The 18,646-nt window shown below is 43.8% G+C and overlaps 1 protein-coding gene across 4 annotated transcripts in view; it reads right to left on the bottom strand.

Moving 5' to 3' along the window:
* The window catches only part of HOMER2 (homer scaffold protein 2), a 59,658-nt gene that overhangs the window by 31,873 nt on the left and 9,139 nt on the right, over positions 1 to 18,646 (bottom strand). For all 4 annotated transcript variants that reach the window (XM_030955470.1, XM_030955471.1, XM_030955473.1 and 1 more), the window contains exon 2: positions 5,256 to 5,412. In XM_030955470.1, coding sequence (XP_030811330.1) covers positions 5,256 to 5,412 — 157 coding nt within the window. The remainder of the gene's footprint in view (positions 1 to 5,255; positions 5,413 to 18,646) is intronic.

The raw sequence follows: 18,646 nt of genomic DNA on the forward strand, positions 1-18,646 counted from the left end.
AAAATTAGGTAGTTAAAAAAACTTAGGTATTTAAGAAAAAGTAGGCATTTAAAAAACCAAACCAGCCTATATCAGTGCACTTAATTCCTCGGGTGTGGGGTCTGGTGAGCACACACTGACACTCTGATGCCAAGTGAGAAGGCAATATTTTGATTGTTGCTGCCACACATTCTCACAAATCATACCCATGAGGTCCCAGAGGCAGAGTTAAATGCTGCCACACCAACGCAGACCCCTGGTGAGGTATACACTGCCAGAAGCCATTTAGAATTCAGTGCCAAAAAAATTGTAAAATATAAATTACTTGGTAGGGTTTTTTTTTTTCCCTGTGAAAGAGCTGCTATTGGTTTAATGGCTGAATTTACGTCAATGGAAGAAAAAAAAAGAATGAAAATATCTAGTCAGATAAAGGAATTTCATCTGTGGTACCATACCCTGTAATTGTTTTCCTCTGAAAGAAAAGATTCTGAAATCTAAGAGTCACCTTTTGGCAAAATACTCTAGGATATTTTTAACAACTATGCCTTAAAATAATTCCTTTTCCATGGGCAAAGAAAAAGATCTGTTTTGAGCCTCTGAACACATCACTGGAAGAACTCAATTTCCCCTTTGTGTGCTGAGGACACCTGCCTCCAGTCGTGACAAGAAAAGTGTGGTTATAAAGAGGTGGGCAGCTTTTACATTAGGCAGCAATTAGTTCCCTGGGACAGGAACTGAGAAAGCCAGGAATACATCAAATATTAGCAGATTTACCTCCCCAGGTATCTGCTGCCACAGGCTGCTGGGGCTGTGTCCCTGCCAGCTGCATTGTCCCCTGTAAATCACACTGTCCCCTGCACGGATGCCACTTGATCCATCAGCTTCACCACACCACATAATGCACTGTATTCACTTTGGGGAACACTCTGTGAATACTGATTGGTAACATTTGGCCCATATTCTTATTCTTACTAATTGCAATTTACTTCAGAAACAGACCCACTGATTTTGCTTTCCCAGCACAGCAATTTTTGGTTCTCCCTTCAATACTTTCACACACTTATGCCCAACTTAGCTGCTGATCTCCAATATTCCAGGTAATTATCAGGTAATAAACTCTTAAATGAACTAGTAACTGGGAATGACTGTCAGCTGACTGGTTTGTTCCTCTGAAACACAGTCTTTACTTCTTTATCATGTATTTTCCACAACCACTCTTGCAATGTGGTAATTTTTTAAAGCCTGATTTAAATTTTTTCCTAGTCATCTGTTTAATCATCTCTCAGAGACAACTGGGGACTGGCATCTGTGATGACTCTTGCTGCATCACTTTGCTGCTGCCAGCTCACTGTGTCTCACTATGCACTTTATTGCTGGCTATTAATTTTTAAGCTAGCTTTATGCTCCTTATTAACAGCTCATTTCTCAAAAGAGAAAAATGATGTTGTTGCAATCCCAAGTTTTATAGAAATACAACATGAACATCTGAGAAGAGGGCAGAGGCTTGTTTCTGAGGGATTATATTTCCAGCTCAAATTCCTTTCCCTCTTCTCTATGCTGTTTGGATAACACGTAATTTCAGTTTATAAAAAATAAATAAACCCACCAACCAGGGTACTGTCATGCATTATTCCTGAGGATGACAGAGGTTATTGGTCTGCATAATTTTCATACTGTCAAACTTCCTTTTTGCCTCCAAAAGGCAAGCCAATGTAGGCCACATTTAATGAGGAGCCCTGTGTGTGCCTTTCCCCACACCCTGCACAGCAATTGGGCACTGACACGTTCATGTTCTCCCTGCATCATCACCATATTTTGCCTTCTTTCAACAGGGCTGACTTTTGTCCACAACACTGGGCACTTTCATCTGGTGAAGTCTCTTGGCTGCCTCATTAACTCTGAATCAGTGTGTGCCCTTGCATTTTACCGTATCATTTCCTCCAGCACTCACTTTGCTGCTGTTAGCCTCTAGCTAGAAACTTCTTAAACATGATGAAATTATTTGTTTAACAACATACAAGTCAATTATAAGGCAGTTAAAAGATATACTAATCTATTCCCTTGTTTGGTCATGGCATCTTGGTTAAGATCATGCAGTGCATTCTCATATGGGATCTGTGAAATCTTCTGCTATAAATTGTAAGCTCCTGTCCACAGCACCTGTTTTTCTGTGAAAGACACAGGAACTGGAAGAGCTGCTGTCTTTAGCTTTGCAAACACAAGGAATTAAAGTGGTACAAGCTGTGTGGAATCTAGGGTTTCCTCTCTGCAGGGCTTCATTCCCCAGGTATTTTAATGTGTTTGTTATTGGGATGGGAGAATTTGAAAGAAACCTGGCACCTGCACGTGTGTGCTCTCTCCAGGCTGGCCTGCATATTGAACTCCTGAATACTCCTCTGCAAGGGAAGAGTTAAACTCCCTAGACTTCACTCTGCTTCCTATCTTTGCCTTATTCTCTTTCTATTCCATTTTTCTCACCGCCCCCATGTGCAGCATCCAGACTCTCCTCTCCCTCCCCAAGGGGCAAGGCAGAGGCAGCGTTGCACTGAACTGGGCAGCTCCTCTGCCAGCCAGGCTCACAAACTGAGTTACCAATAAATATTGGTACCTTAAACACCTTTAAACACATGGGCTCAGCAGTTCCCTCAATCCCCACCTTAAAGCCCATTGCTAAATCCTTCTGCTCCCCTCTGCCCTGCACCCCGGGGGTGTGGGGACAAGGGACAAGGAGGAGATGGGGACAGGCTGTGCCTGCTGGGAGAAGAGAGGATGGGACTGAAGGACAGGGCACTGTGGAGGGTCTGGACCTTTGGGGAGAGCAGCAGCTGCCTGAGGAAGCCACTCCTGCAGGATCACAGCCCATCAGGTCAGGGCTGCATCAGGAGGGAAGAACTCATCGGGGTGACACTGCCCAGCCTGCCCCTGCTCACAGCAGAGCTCACAGCAGCTCCAAGCTCCTCCTCACATGGCAGCTCAACACTGCCCAGGGTGACAGGCTGAATGCTGCAAGTCAAGTCAAGCTTATGCAACCAGGTGATGACCAATACATAAGTGAAGTACCCTGTACTCTTGATCACTTGAAAATATTTCTATCATTAGTATGTAATGTCAACATAAGGTAAAAAAAAGAACCCCAAATTAATCCAACATCTTCATAGACGTTGTATTTACCTGAAATTCCTCTGCAAGCCAATGTGAAGCATGTATGTTTGTCTAAAATAAACTGTTAGAACAGCCCCTCTGCAGAGCAGACAAGGATAGAGAGTTGCAAGAGATACACATCCTTCATCACTGCCTTCCTTCTAGGGCCAAGTCCCTTCATTTACTTGAGCTTCAGCTTTTCTGTCCTTAAAGCAGACATGACTTATGCCCACAGTGATGCTCTCACATTAATCCATCTGGTATTTGCCAGCACATGGAAGACTGTTCTAATGAGATGTACAGAAAGCAGGACACCATCATCTGAAGCTGCCTATATTCTTCCTTACAGTTGTACCCAGTTACATTTTCACCTGGAAAAGTAGGTCAAAACACTAAACAATAGTTTGTTTGAAGGGAAAAATGCAACTTATAACTTCTTTTGGCATAAACACCAGGTTTTGTCCCCCAATTAGCACTCTTCAAATGGACAGGCAGGGCCACAGGACTCTCCAGAGGTGAGCATGAAGGTAACATCTATTCTTGACCTGTTCCTTAATCAGCAAAGATTCAATACAAGAGGAATAATTCATGTGGCCAGCAATTGATTCTTGCTTGGGAAGCCCCAGGGGAGAATTCTAATCATGGCAAGCTCACCTTCTTCTGGGACACACTAAAACAGGGGACAGGGGCAAATGTTCCTTCTGAGTGTCTCCTGAGCAGGTGGCAAAGCAAAGCTCAGGTGCCCAGCTTGTTCTCTGCACACCCTCTGCAGCTCTGGGCAGGACCTCTGGCTGGGGCCATGCGCTGCCCCTGCAGCTCCCCCACCACACACAGTAATTACTTTGTTTTCATTAATTGGTCTTAATGCATGCATGCACAGCCACAAATCCAGCCAGCCACTGCTGTGAGTGCAGCAGCTTTGGCTTGGAAATTGCACTTGCCAGGGCTTGTAAAGCCACCAGCCCACCAGCAGCAGCCCCAGCACAAGGAAATCTGGGGGGCTCAGCTTCCCCCAGCAGGTGCCAGGGCTGTGTGTGCCTGCTGCAAACTGCAGCATTCCTGGGAATGAGCTCACTGGCACAAACAGCTTCCTGATGGGGAGATATTAATGCTGTACTGGTGTCAATGAAACATTACCATCAATTAAAGCAGGCAGTATGGCAGATTTATAAGCCAATATGTAACCAAATATAGCACAGGAGATGTTTGGAAAAACAAGTATGTGAAATAGGCATGACAAATAGAAAAGCTTTATTAAGGGATGATTTCTGTGATCTCTATCTCCCAGAACAGTGATATTTTAACATCCTTATCCAAACAGGAACACAGATAAAAAGGCTGTAAACTCATCTTGTTACCCTGTGGTTTGTGCTCTGACAGAAATGACCGATGATTTTTGTACATGAGCAAAATGTTTTCATTTATCCCTCTGGCTGGGGTCTGCTAGGGGTAAGTTGTCACCCATCAAGTGACTTTGGAGGGACTAATCAGAGGGATAAATGTGGTTTGTAATAAAAACAGTTGTCTGAGCAACCTATTCAGACCAACTGATTTGGATTCTTACAGCAAATACTTGAGCACACTCTCTGGTAATGCAAAACAAATTAACAAAAAGGGTTGGGGGAAGAGCCTTCATGCCTAACTTGTCACCTAGGCTCATGAACTCCAGTGTTAGTGTTTAAAAAAATTAGGTACTAAATAGTTACTACTTTACTACTAAATTAAGCAGTAAATAGTTCAGCCAGGCAAAAGCAAAAATGCAGCTGACATTTACATTAAAAGCTATGCTTCATGCATCTGTCCCATTGTTTCTTTTAAAAAGAACATTTTTATCACCAAAAAGGCCTCAGCCTGACATAGGTGGCTGTTTCAGATACCATGCCACTGACTCAATTTGGACACTTAAAGTTGTCAGCTCACTTATCATGAAGTCAAAGTCATCAGAAATAAAATCAACTAAGCAGGGCAAAATCACTTTTAGGGTGCCCTGTGTTTTTCCAATTATCACTACAAGTCTCCTTGATGGATTATACAAAAAGAGGAGTGTTTATAATATTTGATGAGCCCCAGTGTGTGCTCAGGCAGGGCTGCCATCCCACACTCTGCACAGACATGCACCAGGCACCAGCTCCTACCTTGGCTCCATCCACACTGATTATCCGATAGCTGTTCCTCGTGCTGTCATAGAAGTAGGAAACAGTTACAGCCTGCTTGCTTGCAGGAACCCAGTTCTTCTTCGTGCTGGGGTCAATCTGGAAGACATGGGCTCTGGTGGTGAAGATGGGCTGTTCTCTGGAATAGGGAGGGACAGGAGAAAGGGACGCGTGAGTCTGCGGAAGGTGCGATGCCCCAGCAGCCCAGCCCTGAGCAGGCACGGGGAAGGCACAAGGCAGAGAGCACCTGGCAGTGCCCCAAAAGAAAAGAGAGAGCAGTGACACTGCCCAGCCTCACTCCAGCCTTGAGCACCTTTCCTCGGCACCACTAAGTGACATTCAGCACCCTAAAGGTACTGCCACAGCCCAGGAAACAACTGGCCTCTTTCTCCCCTTGCTAAACGACCTCAGTACCCATCTATTCCTCAAAATACTTATTTCCAGGAAAGGACATTCACATGCATTGTTTCTTTCTTTCCCCATGCACATATTTTGCCAAACCCCCACAGCTGGATTTGCTCCTGCTGCCTTTCCTGTGAATTGCTACCCACAGCCAGGGCTCCTGTGTGGGTGCACCAAGGACCCCAGTGACATACAGGCATGGGATAATTACTGAAATATTCATCTCTCTCCTCAGAATCCCACTGTTCTGTGGATGTGCATGAAAATTTCATTAGATGCAAACCAGTCAATCAACCTGGGAAGTGAGGGGGGAAAGGAAACAGACCCAAACTCCAGTGTTGATGCAGAAATTGCCTTTTCAGCTCTCAGTGGGTGAGGGAGCACCCCAACACCCTGTTCCCAAACACCAGCCTTCTCAGATGATGCTTCTCCTCAAGATTTGTGCACACAATGGAGGGGTTTTGATCTACCTTCAATGTGTGACCAAGCAAATCACACAGAGAAGCAAAGACTCAGGACCAAAAGAACCAAATGTGATACATACAAAGTCATCTAGGTTATTAAAAATCAGAATTAAGCCTTTCTTTAATGCCATAAAACTAAATTCACCACCAACCATACCCTTAATCCAAGTTTAGCAGTAGAAGTGAACCACAAAGCAAGCTCTACTGAGTTGTTATATGCATTTTCATGCTTTTGGTTTTTAAAAGCTACATTATATAATGTTTTATATTAAGTGTACCACTCAATATATTCTTGTCCCATACAAAATATTACATCATAAACAGGTAATTGACAGAATTATGTCAGGATCCAAAACCAATGGTACTACAATGGAGCTACCACCCAGAAATTTAAATTAAAATTGAGGGCAGTAAATTTGCAAATATCAAACAGATGAAGTGATTTAAGAGTACAATTAGCTCGGGAAAGATGGAGTGAACTTGCAAAGCCCAGCAAGGCCTCAGGAGGGAGAAAATGAAAGAGTGGTTTTCTCCTTGCAAGAGTTACACAAAGTTCTGCATTTTTCCAGGGGCTTGCAGGTTTCTGGACAGACAGCTGTGCTGAACCATGTAAAATACTTACTCAAAATAAATTGAAATGACAATGGGACTGTCATATTACAGCTGTCAAAGAGTAGCATTTGCTTCAGTTCTCCCTTATCAGTAACTTGCTGAAGCCAGCTCTCATTCCACAGGCCAGTATCGATGCCATCCTCAGCTGGGTGGAAAGAAGGGGCAGGTTTCCTCAACATTTTAAATACTTTCCTTATCCATTACACAGGATTAGCATTGTAACACCTACAGAGGCCATGGAGTTTGTCTGTAATAACAAATTCAAGGAGGGGAAGTTTCCCCCAACCTGTTTAATCTCTTTAAAAATGTACATTCCTTAAGTGAAAAATAATTTTGGAATTTTTTCGCCTTTAAAAAGTTCTATCTTTTCAGTTGACTCTACTAAAACCAAGGTAGTACAACCCAATATTGTAGTGTAAATTTTAGTAATTTTCCTCCATAAAAACCTATTCCACAAACAACTTTAATTCTGTTGCATTATCTTAACTACACCAGAAAACCCTGTTAAAAACTGTGCCTGGCTGCTCTGCAGCAGGGGCAGTAAGCATATAAAGTAAATCTGGAGACAATAAAAGTAGAAAAGGCAAAGGCCCCACAACTATCTATCTATTTGTTCAGGAACCTTGATTGAAGCTGCTACTGTTGAAACAGGAGCTGTATACATCCATCCAAGTGGATAAATCAATGGATAGTGAAGCTCAGGGCTGCAAATATCCATATTTCCATTCATTCTTTCATTAAGAAGTAAAGGCAAAACTTCTGCCTCTAATCCTATGATTATCAACAACAAAAAAGCCCACCTGCATTTTGTCTTTCTGTGTCACAGTGACAGTGTGCTAGTTGATAAATTGTTAAAAAATAAGACAATGCAATGTGCAAACCTAAACATTTTAAATCATTTAAGGCAGCTGATCTGTTGGCCTTTAGTTGGGACTCAGATTTGGAAGGGCCAGTTGGATGCTCCACATGCCTCTGGTCCTCCTGCCACAGGCACCTCTACAGGCCAGCAAAGCCCCCAGGCTGATTTCTGATGCCCTGAAGAAGAGGGAGCACCCCCAGAACACAACCTCCTGGTTTTCCTGGTGCTGCCTTATCATAATCAAAAAAGAAGATGTGTTTCTGTGGCTGGGTGTGCCCCAAGGAGCCCAAAGAGCCCACAATTCAGCTGGTGCCACCACGTTCCCATACACCACAGCAGGACGGCAAAGCCACCAAACTCCAGACACCCACTGCATCCCAAACCCCTCTGACCACTGAAGCACACACAGGCAACTATGAAACTGTGGCACTCAATTGTCAAGGGAAATGCTAAATTAGGTACTTGCAAAACCCTTCACCATGGCCCTACAACCCTCCAAATTGAGAATGATTCTTCTGCCTTACCTGTAACTTTTCTACGTTCAAGAAAGCACTTTAGTGGGAGAGGAGTGACTTCATTTCCCAGGGTCCCTTTCCTTTTCATTTTGTCAGAGATTTATCAGCTTTTATGATAAAACAACAGCAATGCTAACCTGAGACTGCAGAGCACATTCTGCCTGGTTTGAGCCCTGTGAGCTGCTCCTTCTGTGAGCTGCCAGCTTGCCTGGGGAGCAGCAGCACTGCCAGCCGGGCTTGGACCCTCACATGAAGGCAAAGAGAATCTATGAATATTTAAAATCTTATGAATTTTAATCAAAGTTGTTAATGATTGATTAAATACTCTTTAAAAAACCCCAACTGTTTAAAAATCAATTTGACAGTAATATCCACTGCTCAGAGTAAAGCTGCTTGAAAAGTTGAACAGGAAAAGTAGAAAATCATACCTAATAATTCTTTATCTGGTAATATAATTTAAGACAGAAAATACTTTTTCATTATTAAATCTGGCAAGCATGTTTTATAAATATAATTGCAATTTTCAAATCATGGTTTTACACATTTTAGTCGACCTTTAATTTCTGTCCTTGCTTCATAAGAGCAAAATCTCAAGTAAAAAACAACCACTCTCCTCTGTGTCATTAACCTTTTCCAAAGAATTTAAAAGGCAAGCCACAAGATTCTCGAGCTAACTAAGCGCTTCACAGCTGTGTTAGATACAGTATCACTTTCTGGTTAATATACAACCATGCCAAATTTCACAAGTGTGTGACTAGCTGCAAGCCATGTGTTTTGTATCACTCTTCCTAATCAACTGCAATGAGCTCTCACTTTAAGTTCAAATTATTTAATTCAAATTTCCTTGTTTATCACTTGAATCATGAGCACAACCAGTGATTTAAATCACTTCAGCTGTAAAGAGTCCCTGCTGATGGCAGCCAGCATCCTCTGGGCTGTGGGATGCTGGTGGCCGGGGGAGCTGTGACACAGCCAGCTCCAGCTGGTGGCACCCGGGACAGCCAGGGATGCTGGATCCCTGTGTGGGGCCATGAGGAGCCAGCTCCAGCCCAGGCACTGCTCAGTGGACACTTCTGTACTGCAGCAATCCTTTCTGCTAGTAAATAAAGCAAATAAAGCTCCCGTGGGTGCCTGTGGGATCAGCACCCAGACACGTTTAAATGCACCAAGTGGATGCACTGGCCAAGAAGTAACTGGGACAAAATAATTTCTGTAGGATCTGGAGCATCAACTATATTTGTGACAGGAGCTCTGGTACTCCACTGGAGGCAAAACCACTAATTACACATTTTTTAAAACTTTCACTAGCAGATCACGTAACATTTCTGGGATAAGGATTTCTAGTTTACAGCACAGGATTATTTGTGCTGTCTCCCCACTAACTGTAGACAACTTTGCATTAACTGTCTAATTGCAATAAAAATATTTTTTAAAAGCACGTGTCTTCACAGATCTGCCATTTGGTGGAGGATGCAGATGCCTGCAGAGATTTTGGAATGTGGTGCTTCCTGCTGCAGCCCAGCATCATGCACACGATGAGTTTATCATACCTGACAGTGCCAGCAGATCTGCAGTGATTTGCTGTAACAAGTATTAGATAATGAGGATCTCCCAAGAAAAAAGAGTAGATGCAAATGCAAAATCCTACTTTGTGATATATCCCCCATCACTGGTCACAATACAAAAATCTGTATTTGCTAAACACATGATAAAATTGGTGCCAATAGTTATTTGGATTGAACATTGCTACTACTGCCTATACTGAAAATTAATCCTCTATGTACATATATTGTAGTTCGGAGTGCCATTTGTATTTATTCAGATCATGGATGGAAATTTTTCTCCTATTTGAAATACTCATCTTGATGAAAGTCCAGGCCAGCTACGATGCCTAAAAATTACCTGTGAAAATAGTTAATCTATTAACTCTACTCGCTTGTGTATACACACACATCTCAAACTTTGAAAAACAACCAGCCCCTCTCCCCAAAACACCAAAATCAAAAAAAGGCAGGGCTGTGATGAAGACAGAGCTGCTGTGGGGAGAAGCTGCAGTTCATGGTGTCACACACAGCAATTACCACAGTGGCTGCAGTTTATACACAATATTAATATTTGCTCCAAGCCAAAATTAGAGTTCATTATCCTCCAACCTGTTACCTCTGTGCATTCAACACTTGTGCCATCTTGGATCAAATCTTTTCAGAAAAAAGGAACCACACAAATGAGTTTCTCAATGATGACCAAGGATGAAGTTGAAGGACCCCCTCTGACCTCACTGCACACACTCCAGGCAAGACAAGCATGCCCCTGTGCTACAAACCCAGCAAATTCAGCTGTCTCAGCCCAGTGCCTGACATCCTGGCACCTCAACACCCATCAGTGCCAGCTCATGGCCTGGGCCCACCCAGCACGGGCAGCACACAGAGCTGGGGAGAGGCAGACACTAAATCTGAGCCATTTTGGGATGTGGTAGCAGCAGACTGGCAAGAGGAGAGCAGGCAGTTCATTCCCTTCCCAAATGCCATATGCCAATGAATCCAGGTCACTCAGATCCCATCAGCTGCCACAGGCAGGTTTGGTGCTGGCTGCCAGGGCACAGCACAGCAATGAGAGCCTGCTTCAACTTGCAAGGGTGCAAAACCCAGCACGAGGAGAGCAGGTGGGTAATGGCTCCATTTTACACCTGAGGAAACAGCCTGGGAGAGTGAGATGGCATCCCAGGATAACAGAGCCACCAGCAAGCCTGGAAATAGAATCCATCACCTCCCCTCCTCTCTGCAGCTCTGCTCTCACTGCCATTGCAGGGCAGTTTTATACCACATCTACCCAGGGCAGTTTTTGGCTATGTGAATTCAAAAGGCTAAATCAACAGCTGAATATTCCCCACCCAACAAAACAGAATAATAGTCTGTCCAGAGCAGAGAGAAGCTCTCAGGGCATTTGACAGCTGCTCCTCCACACTGTGCAGGAAGGTGGGATGGGCGCCTGCAAAGCACCAGCCTGCAGCTGCCATTGCTCCTGCTGTGCAAACAATCCTTCCTCCTCCTCCTCTTCCTCCTCACACTTATTTCCACAGCAAAAACGACTTGTAAGGATGGAGACATAACCCTGAGCAGTACAGGGCTGAGAGAGAGGGAGGATTTACTATCAGTTGTAAATGGGGATGGGAGAACTGGCAGTTGCACCCGGGTTTTGCTGCTCTTTATTCTCTGTATAAAAAAAAAAACCCAAAAATCATGCCGGCACCTCTGAAAGTGCCATTGTCAGTACCTGCCAGTCAAGCCCTGTGCTCCCAGGTGGAATTCCCTCCCAAAGTGGTGGAAGGTACAGGGAATGACTTCTGGAAAACCCTGGCTGCTGGGACAAAAATTACACTGCCCCTAAAAGAGATAGAACGAGAAACAAACAGCTATTTTAAAAATAAAATTTACTCAAATTTTCAGTCTTCTTTTCAGTCTTGAAATCCCTGTTTTCCAGGCAGACCAAGCTCCTCATGATGTGGCTGAAGTGCTGAATCTGGCAGCAGTGTTAATCAAGAGCAAGGTCATACAACTCGTTCAAATATCCAGTCATGATTCTCTTGTGCCCACTTGATATTAAATTTGATATCAACTCACCTGCAGAAATATATGAAATCTGTGCAAAAAATCCATTTTTTTAGCTCCCTTCATTTACAGGCATTATTATTTCAACAGAATATAATTAGCAAAAGTGCTTCTTGCATTTTTAGGGAACATAATAGTTCCAGTTACTTAGACAAAAAAAATTAGAATAAAAGTAGCTAGCTAAAGAATTGTCTGTTAAAAGCACAGACATCAATTAAACTAATTTTTGATTTGCAGCTCAGTAAATCCAAAAAGAACAAATCTTCAGGAAAAAAGCTCTCAGTATGAAAATCATTGTAACATCTGTGAGGTCTCACAACACCACTGCGCCTTTACCAAGCCAATATCTAAATTAAAAGGCTTAACTTGGGCACTGAGGAAGCTCACACTTTATTTTGGGATCATCTCCAGAGGTCTATTAACCTTTCAAGACACTGTGAATAAACACTCATACACAAGTGACAGAAACTGAGAGGACACTGAACGAATCCTCCATAGGTAAGGTTACTTATTGGAAAAAACCAAGTTGAGGCACATGTGTATGAATCTGGTGGTGTAACTGATCATTTCAGAGTTTTTTTAAGAGAAGACAATTAAAGGGGATCCACAAATCTGCCCCTCAGTAATGTTACCACCGTCCCATTTGCAAAGGTGTGAATTCAAGCTCTGCAAATAGGAAAAAATACTTGTACTCTGTGTACAGGCAGCACCTCTCCCACCCATGTGCCAAAGGAAGCTGGATCGGCACGTGAACAGTCCCCAGAGCCATCCTATTTCTCTGGATTGGTTAAAAATTACATCCTCTGCATTCACCCCAGCTCCAGTGGAGTTCATGCTTTCAGCACAGCCTCCTCTGCAGCACAATGTTGGCATTGTAATATCTCAGGGAGAAATGCCATTGTAAATTGCAAGTGTAAACCCTGGAGTGGAGAGAGCAGGTCTCAGGAGCACATTCCCTCCCTTCCCTGCAGTCTCCGCCCTGGCACAGACCAAGGGCACAAGGGGATGGCCCAGATGCCCAGCTCTGGATCACGGCATGTCTGCATGCACCCCAGGCAGCTGGCCTCTGGAAGGAACTTATTTTGCCTTTATAAACAAGCAGAAAATTCCTTTAATGCAGAAGTGGAATCTTTATTACTACTTTTAATCCTTTGTACTTCTGCATGGCAGGGGGCTCAGGGTACTTTGAGGTTGTATGGGCTATTTCATGTCTGTTTACAAAATGAAGAGAGCAAACGTCAGAGGATATATGATCAAAATACACCATACCTACAAAGAGAAGACTGGAGTGAAAGACCACGTGTGTGCATGCAAAACCCACTGACACCACCAGGGCAGCATCTTTATGACTTTTTTCCCCTCCCATGCCATAGGAATTTGCATGGCTGATGAGGATATCTTCACACAAAGCAATCTGAAAAGCTGATTTCAATCAGTGGCGTAATCAAAGCCTCAGTATTGCAAAATAATATGATTAAACACTCCATTATTTCAAACAGCACAGCACTAAGCAAATCCTTGGAGGGGAGTGCTTTTGTGCACTAATCCATGCATGTAATTATTGATATGCTTTCCCATGCCCCATTCAAATGCTCTCCCCTGAGGCTTTTCTTCCACTTACACTAGGGGAGGAAAAAAAAAAGCCAATCAGTTCAGTTTAAAGAACAAGTTGTATAACTCTTTTTGATCTGCTGCCTGAAGGATCAAATAAGGAATTCCACCCGCTGTAAGGTCAGCAGCAAACGATAGGGCTCTGCTTGCCCTGGTGGCCACCACCACGTGCCAGCAGCAGGGGCAGGACAGGGCTGTGCCCTGTGCTGGGACACGCTGCCACCCAGGGCACCTCAGCTCTGAGCACTCCATGAGCCTGCAAGGAAAAGGGTGCCAACAGATGGCTTAATACAAGGCTGCACGGCTTTAATGGAACTTAAGGATGTAAAAATTAAAAGCAATTAAAGGCTAAGCAATTTGCTCAGCGAGAGATTAGAAGGATGCAAAGCAATGCCCACACTGGGTTTTCAGTGCAGGTGTTGACTTGCCTGCGCTGAGAACAACACCAGGCTGGCAACAGCACTGCCACGTTTAAATGGGTTTGGTCTCACCAGCCTCCTTCTAGAGCAGATCATCCAGAAGACAGAAAAATCACCAAGTGTGGTCAAGAGCACCAAAGGACTGTATTAAAACCCGGAAAGAGAGGTTCCAGTGCAAGCACAGCCCCTGTGCTCACAGGGACCCCACAGCAAGGTGCTCCACAGCAAGGTGCTGGGCACAAAGAGGCACAGCCAGAGCCAGCCCCAGTCCCTGCTCACTGCAGCTTACATCAGACAAGCTGAAAAGAAGCAGATTCCCATTTTCTGGTGATTTCAATAGACTAACAGAATTGTCAGGCAGAGTGCTTTGGTTGCTGCTTGCACACAGGCTGCAGCTCTCTCAGGAACTGGGGGACACAGCTCCTGGCACTGTGGATTTCCTAGCAGCCAATAAGGGAACAGAATGACACATTTCTTCTGCTGCAAGTTAAAAATACAAAGGAAATTTCAAACATTTAGAAGCTAACATTATTCACTTTGATCTTTAAAAATATAACACCATCTGTAGCCGTCAGATTTACAGTACAGATCTCAGATATGTACATTATTTGTTGGTATAAAAAAGCTGTCAGCAGCCCTGGTGCAAAAGTGAGGATCCTCTGGCAATCTCCTGAGTTTCAGAGAGAACTACTAACCTGAAAAACTCAACCATCAGGTTATTCATGCGTAATACAGGATCTACAAAACAAAAAAAACACCACTTCTCTTGCCACAAACCACACAAAACTAAATCCCTGCAATCTGCTTGCACTGCAAAGTGCAATATATTTGCAAATATCTATTTGCAGGTGATATTGGGGGGAACTTACCCCAGACCTTCCTGAACCTCAACAACCACCAGTTTCTGATCCCCATAGACCTGTTCCCTGGCACTTCTGATTTCTGCAGGTCAATGCCAATGCATAACCTTGTAGGTTATGCAAAGGTTATACAAAATGTGAGGTATGAAAGGATCTAATTTCAAGTATCAGCATTCTTCATGTTATGCAGGTCCCACAACTACAGATAAAAAGCAAATACGACAAAAAATTATATTTTCCTGTCAGCAGAGTCTCAAAAATTAGTGTGGGCTGGCTGAAAATTTGTAGAATAAACAAAACATAGCACATATGCCTTTTATAAACTTATTATGCAAGATGAGTTTGGGTAATATGCAAAACCAAATAAAACATTCAAATTATTTTCTTGACATGCATTAGCTATTCCAGATTTAACCCCGGTTTTAAGGAGGTGACAGTCCTGAGGGGCCAGGCTAGGACACAGGCCAGGGGAGAGATTGGCAAGAGCAGTCAAAAGTCAGAACTCTTTAAATGTCAGCTCATTAATAGTTTTAAAACCAAAAGGCCTTGACCTTTTAAAAAAATATATTCACTCTGCTGAAAAACTCTCTTCTCGCTTTTCTGAAGGCAAACAAGAAACCCTGGAAATTAATTCTTACCTGTATGATGCTAATGATGACTTTTCTCATGTTTGTAGAATTCAGCTTTTTGTGCCTCAGAAATTAATACAACAAGAGAGGACATAATTTTTTTTTTGCCTGTGATATACTCCGTCCTGCTGGTATTTTTTGATTGAAAGACTGCACTTAAATCTGGCTTTGCCTTATGAAATTAAGGTCTACTAGACATTAAAAAAATCCAATTAGTGCTACAAAAATTAAGGCATACCATTTCCTCAGTCTCATTTACACTAATATAGACTTTTTTCCTTTCTGTCAAGGGTGAAGGACACAGCTGAATGATGGGTTTTTTTTCCATCTCATTTATATATTGATGTAATAAGGGCAGACAGGTAGGCCTATGCAAGTGCTGATTCTGTCAGCAGCCCAAGTTGCCAGGACTGTGAATATTGTCACTTATAGATTGATAAATGGACTACATGGACTAATTGTATTCCAGCGTCTCTGGGCAGATGGCAAATCTTACAGCCATATGGTGATTATTTCCACTGAGCTGAAAGTATATTAACACTTACCAAATGTTTAAAATGATGAGGTGATCTAAAATAATTTTTCTGTGAATGTGGATAAAGACAAAGGGCCGGCAGGGCGGGCAGGCTGGGGCTGGGCTCCCTCCCAGGGCTCCAGGGGATATTGATGGAGCTGGCTGTGTGCTGGCCCAGGGCTCGGGGAGCACAGGGTGCTCATTTCAGCTGCTCTGCATAGCCCCAGATCAGTGCCACTCTCTGCCAGCACTGAGACATGCACTCTTCCTTTTCCTGGTACTTCTCATTCCTTCTCTTCCCTCCGACTGAAGAGATTCTGAAGTTATTGTCCCACTTTTAAAGGCAGCCACATAGCCAGCCCTGCTCCCTGAAAATCCAGTGGAGGACTGCCCAAACCCCGAACACAGGATCTCTGGAGCAGGACTGACTCAGCAATGGGCACCTGCAGCCCAAAAAGCCAACCATGTTCTGGGTCATCCCAAGAACAGGTCACAGGAAGTGATCCTGCCCCTCTCCCTGCTCTTGTGAGACCCACCTGGACTATTGCATCCAGGTCTGGGTCCCCCAGTGTAAGAAGGATGTGAAGCTGTTGGAGTGAGCCCAGAGGAGGACACACAGATGATGAGAGGGATGGAGAGCCTCTCATCTGGAGACAGACTGGAAGAGTTCAGTTTTCACCCTTTCAGTACCTAAAGGGCTGCAAAAGAGCTGGAGAAGGATTTTTTACAAAGACATGTAGTGAAAGAACAAGGGGGAATGGCTTTAAACAGAAAGAGGACAAGTTTAGATGGGATAGGGAGAAATTCTTCCCTGTGAGGATGCTGAGGCACTGGCATAGGCTGCCCAGAGAGGTTGTGGCTGCCCCATCCCTGAAAGTGTTCAAGGCCAGGCTGGACGAGGCTTTGAGCAACCTTGTCTAGGGGGAGGTGTCCCTACAGGCTAGGACCAGATGATCATTAGAGCACCTTCCAACCCAAACCATTCTGTGATTATACATGCACTAAATGCATTTTGCTATCCCCGTGTGTGCTCCCAAAATTGAAATCAACTGAGAGGGGACAGAACCACGCCCCAGCAATGCTGTGAAACAAACCAAAGCAGCTGAGCAGTGACCAGAGGCTCACCCTGCTCACTGCCAACCATTACCCCATAACAAAGTTCTGCAGTGCTGCCTCAGTGTGTTCCCAGCTGCCCGTGGAACACACCAGGCTGCTACACATCCCTTTATGAGCTATGAATCCACCCCTCAGAACAATGGGAGAATACACACAGGAGACCTGATCCTCTCCTGCTCTGAGTTACTGCTTATTTATACCAAACAAATGCAAGCAAAATCAGCTCAAATTCTCCACAGATGTTTATGCTGGAATAATAAACCCATATCACACAAGTTAAATGATTTTTTGCTTTGCTTCCAGAACAAAATTCTGAACATTTGTTTGTTTTAAAATAGGATTGAAAATAATGTTTTGTGTTCTGCAGTAATTTGTTTTGCATGCACTTTGATGATAGGAAAGTCCTTGCTAGTGGAAACACCACCTCCCTTGCTGGGGGTAAAAAAAGTTCACGTATCAGTTTTCCCTATTTGCCATAAGTAAAACACAGCAAGTCAAGAGCTGGAAACTGCACTCTTCACAGTCCCTGTGATCTAAAATTAATGCCTGGTGTTGGTATGCAGAATGGATCAAGTACTTGCTCACCCACTGAGGACAAGGTGCCAACTGGTGAGAAATTCTTACTATGCTTTTCACACATTCACACTTTAGCACCCGAAGTATTAAACGGACTTCGTTTTTAAGGCCTCTTTCACAGGTCTCACTAAACACAGGATTTTTTAAGGAAGCTTTACTACCCCTGAAGGCGGCAAAAGAATGTATCAGTTGCCCATTTCCCCCTGTACAACACAGACCAGCCCTGTGTTTTTCCATGTGCCTCCCTGCCAGCACTGACCCGGGCCTGGAGCTGCTGCCACCCTGGGCTCCGGCCAGGCTGTCCCCCCAGGCAGCAGCTCCAACCTCACTACAGGGCAAGGAGAAGTACCAAAAAGGAGATGGAAAAAGAAGAGAAAGAGGGAAAATTAACTTAATTCCAAGATGCAAAGTCTAGACTCACAGAAATCAGCTGTTCTTTAGTGGAATAACAGCACTGAACTATCCCAAACTGCTCCCAGCAGCTGTGTGTCTGTTTTATCTTCTGGCCAATAATTCAGAGGTCATCCTGCAAAGCAGCTGATGAGCATAAACTCTTTCCAGTACAACCTCGTGTCACTTGTGCTAATTTAACAGTTATTGGGAAGGGTGCTGGAGATCACTGCAATATTACTTTGGTATTTCACAAGAGAAGCTGTACAGAGTTGCACAATATTACTCTCCCTCCAAAGGACAAGGATGCCAATTCATAAGGCAGGGAGGAAAGACCAAGCAGGCAATGCAAAGTGGATTAGATATTTTGATTCCTTTCCAAACTCTAAGCTTAAAATATAAAAATCTTTGGCAACTTCTCCCCCATAGAATTTGAAATGCTAATTTCTAACTCAATGGAGAAAAGTTTTCGCAAAGATCTGAACAATATGTATGCAGGATTATTACTCTGCGGCTCAAAAATTCAGAGCAGACCTTCCCTGTGGAGGGAAAAGCAGGTAACCACAACCACAGGAGAGGTGTTTAGCCCAGGCCTAGGTCCAGCTGATGAAGGAAGCTGTCCCTGCAGCTCTCTGCAAAACCACAGGCTCTGCAGAAAAGTCTGGGGAGGAAAAGCAGGGCGAGAGAGATTGCTGGAGAGCCAGGCTGCACAGCACCACGTCCTTGAAAGCTGATGCATCTCCCATAATGTGCAATTTCGAAGGTCTCAGAAAACACATGTTCAGAACCTTCTGTCTG

Source organism: Camarhynchus parvulus, chromosome 10, assembly GCF_901933205.1.
Source record: "Camarhynchus parvulus chromosome 10, STF_HiC, whole genome shotgun sequence".
In the NCBI taxonomy this organism is placed as follows: Eukaryota; Metazoa; Chordata; class Aves; order Passeriformes; family Thraupidae; genus Camarhynchus; species Camarhynchus parvulus.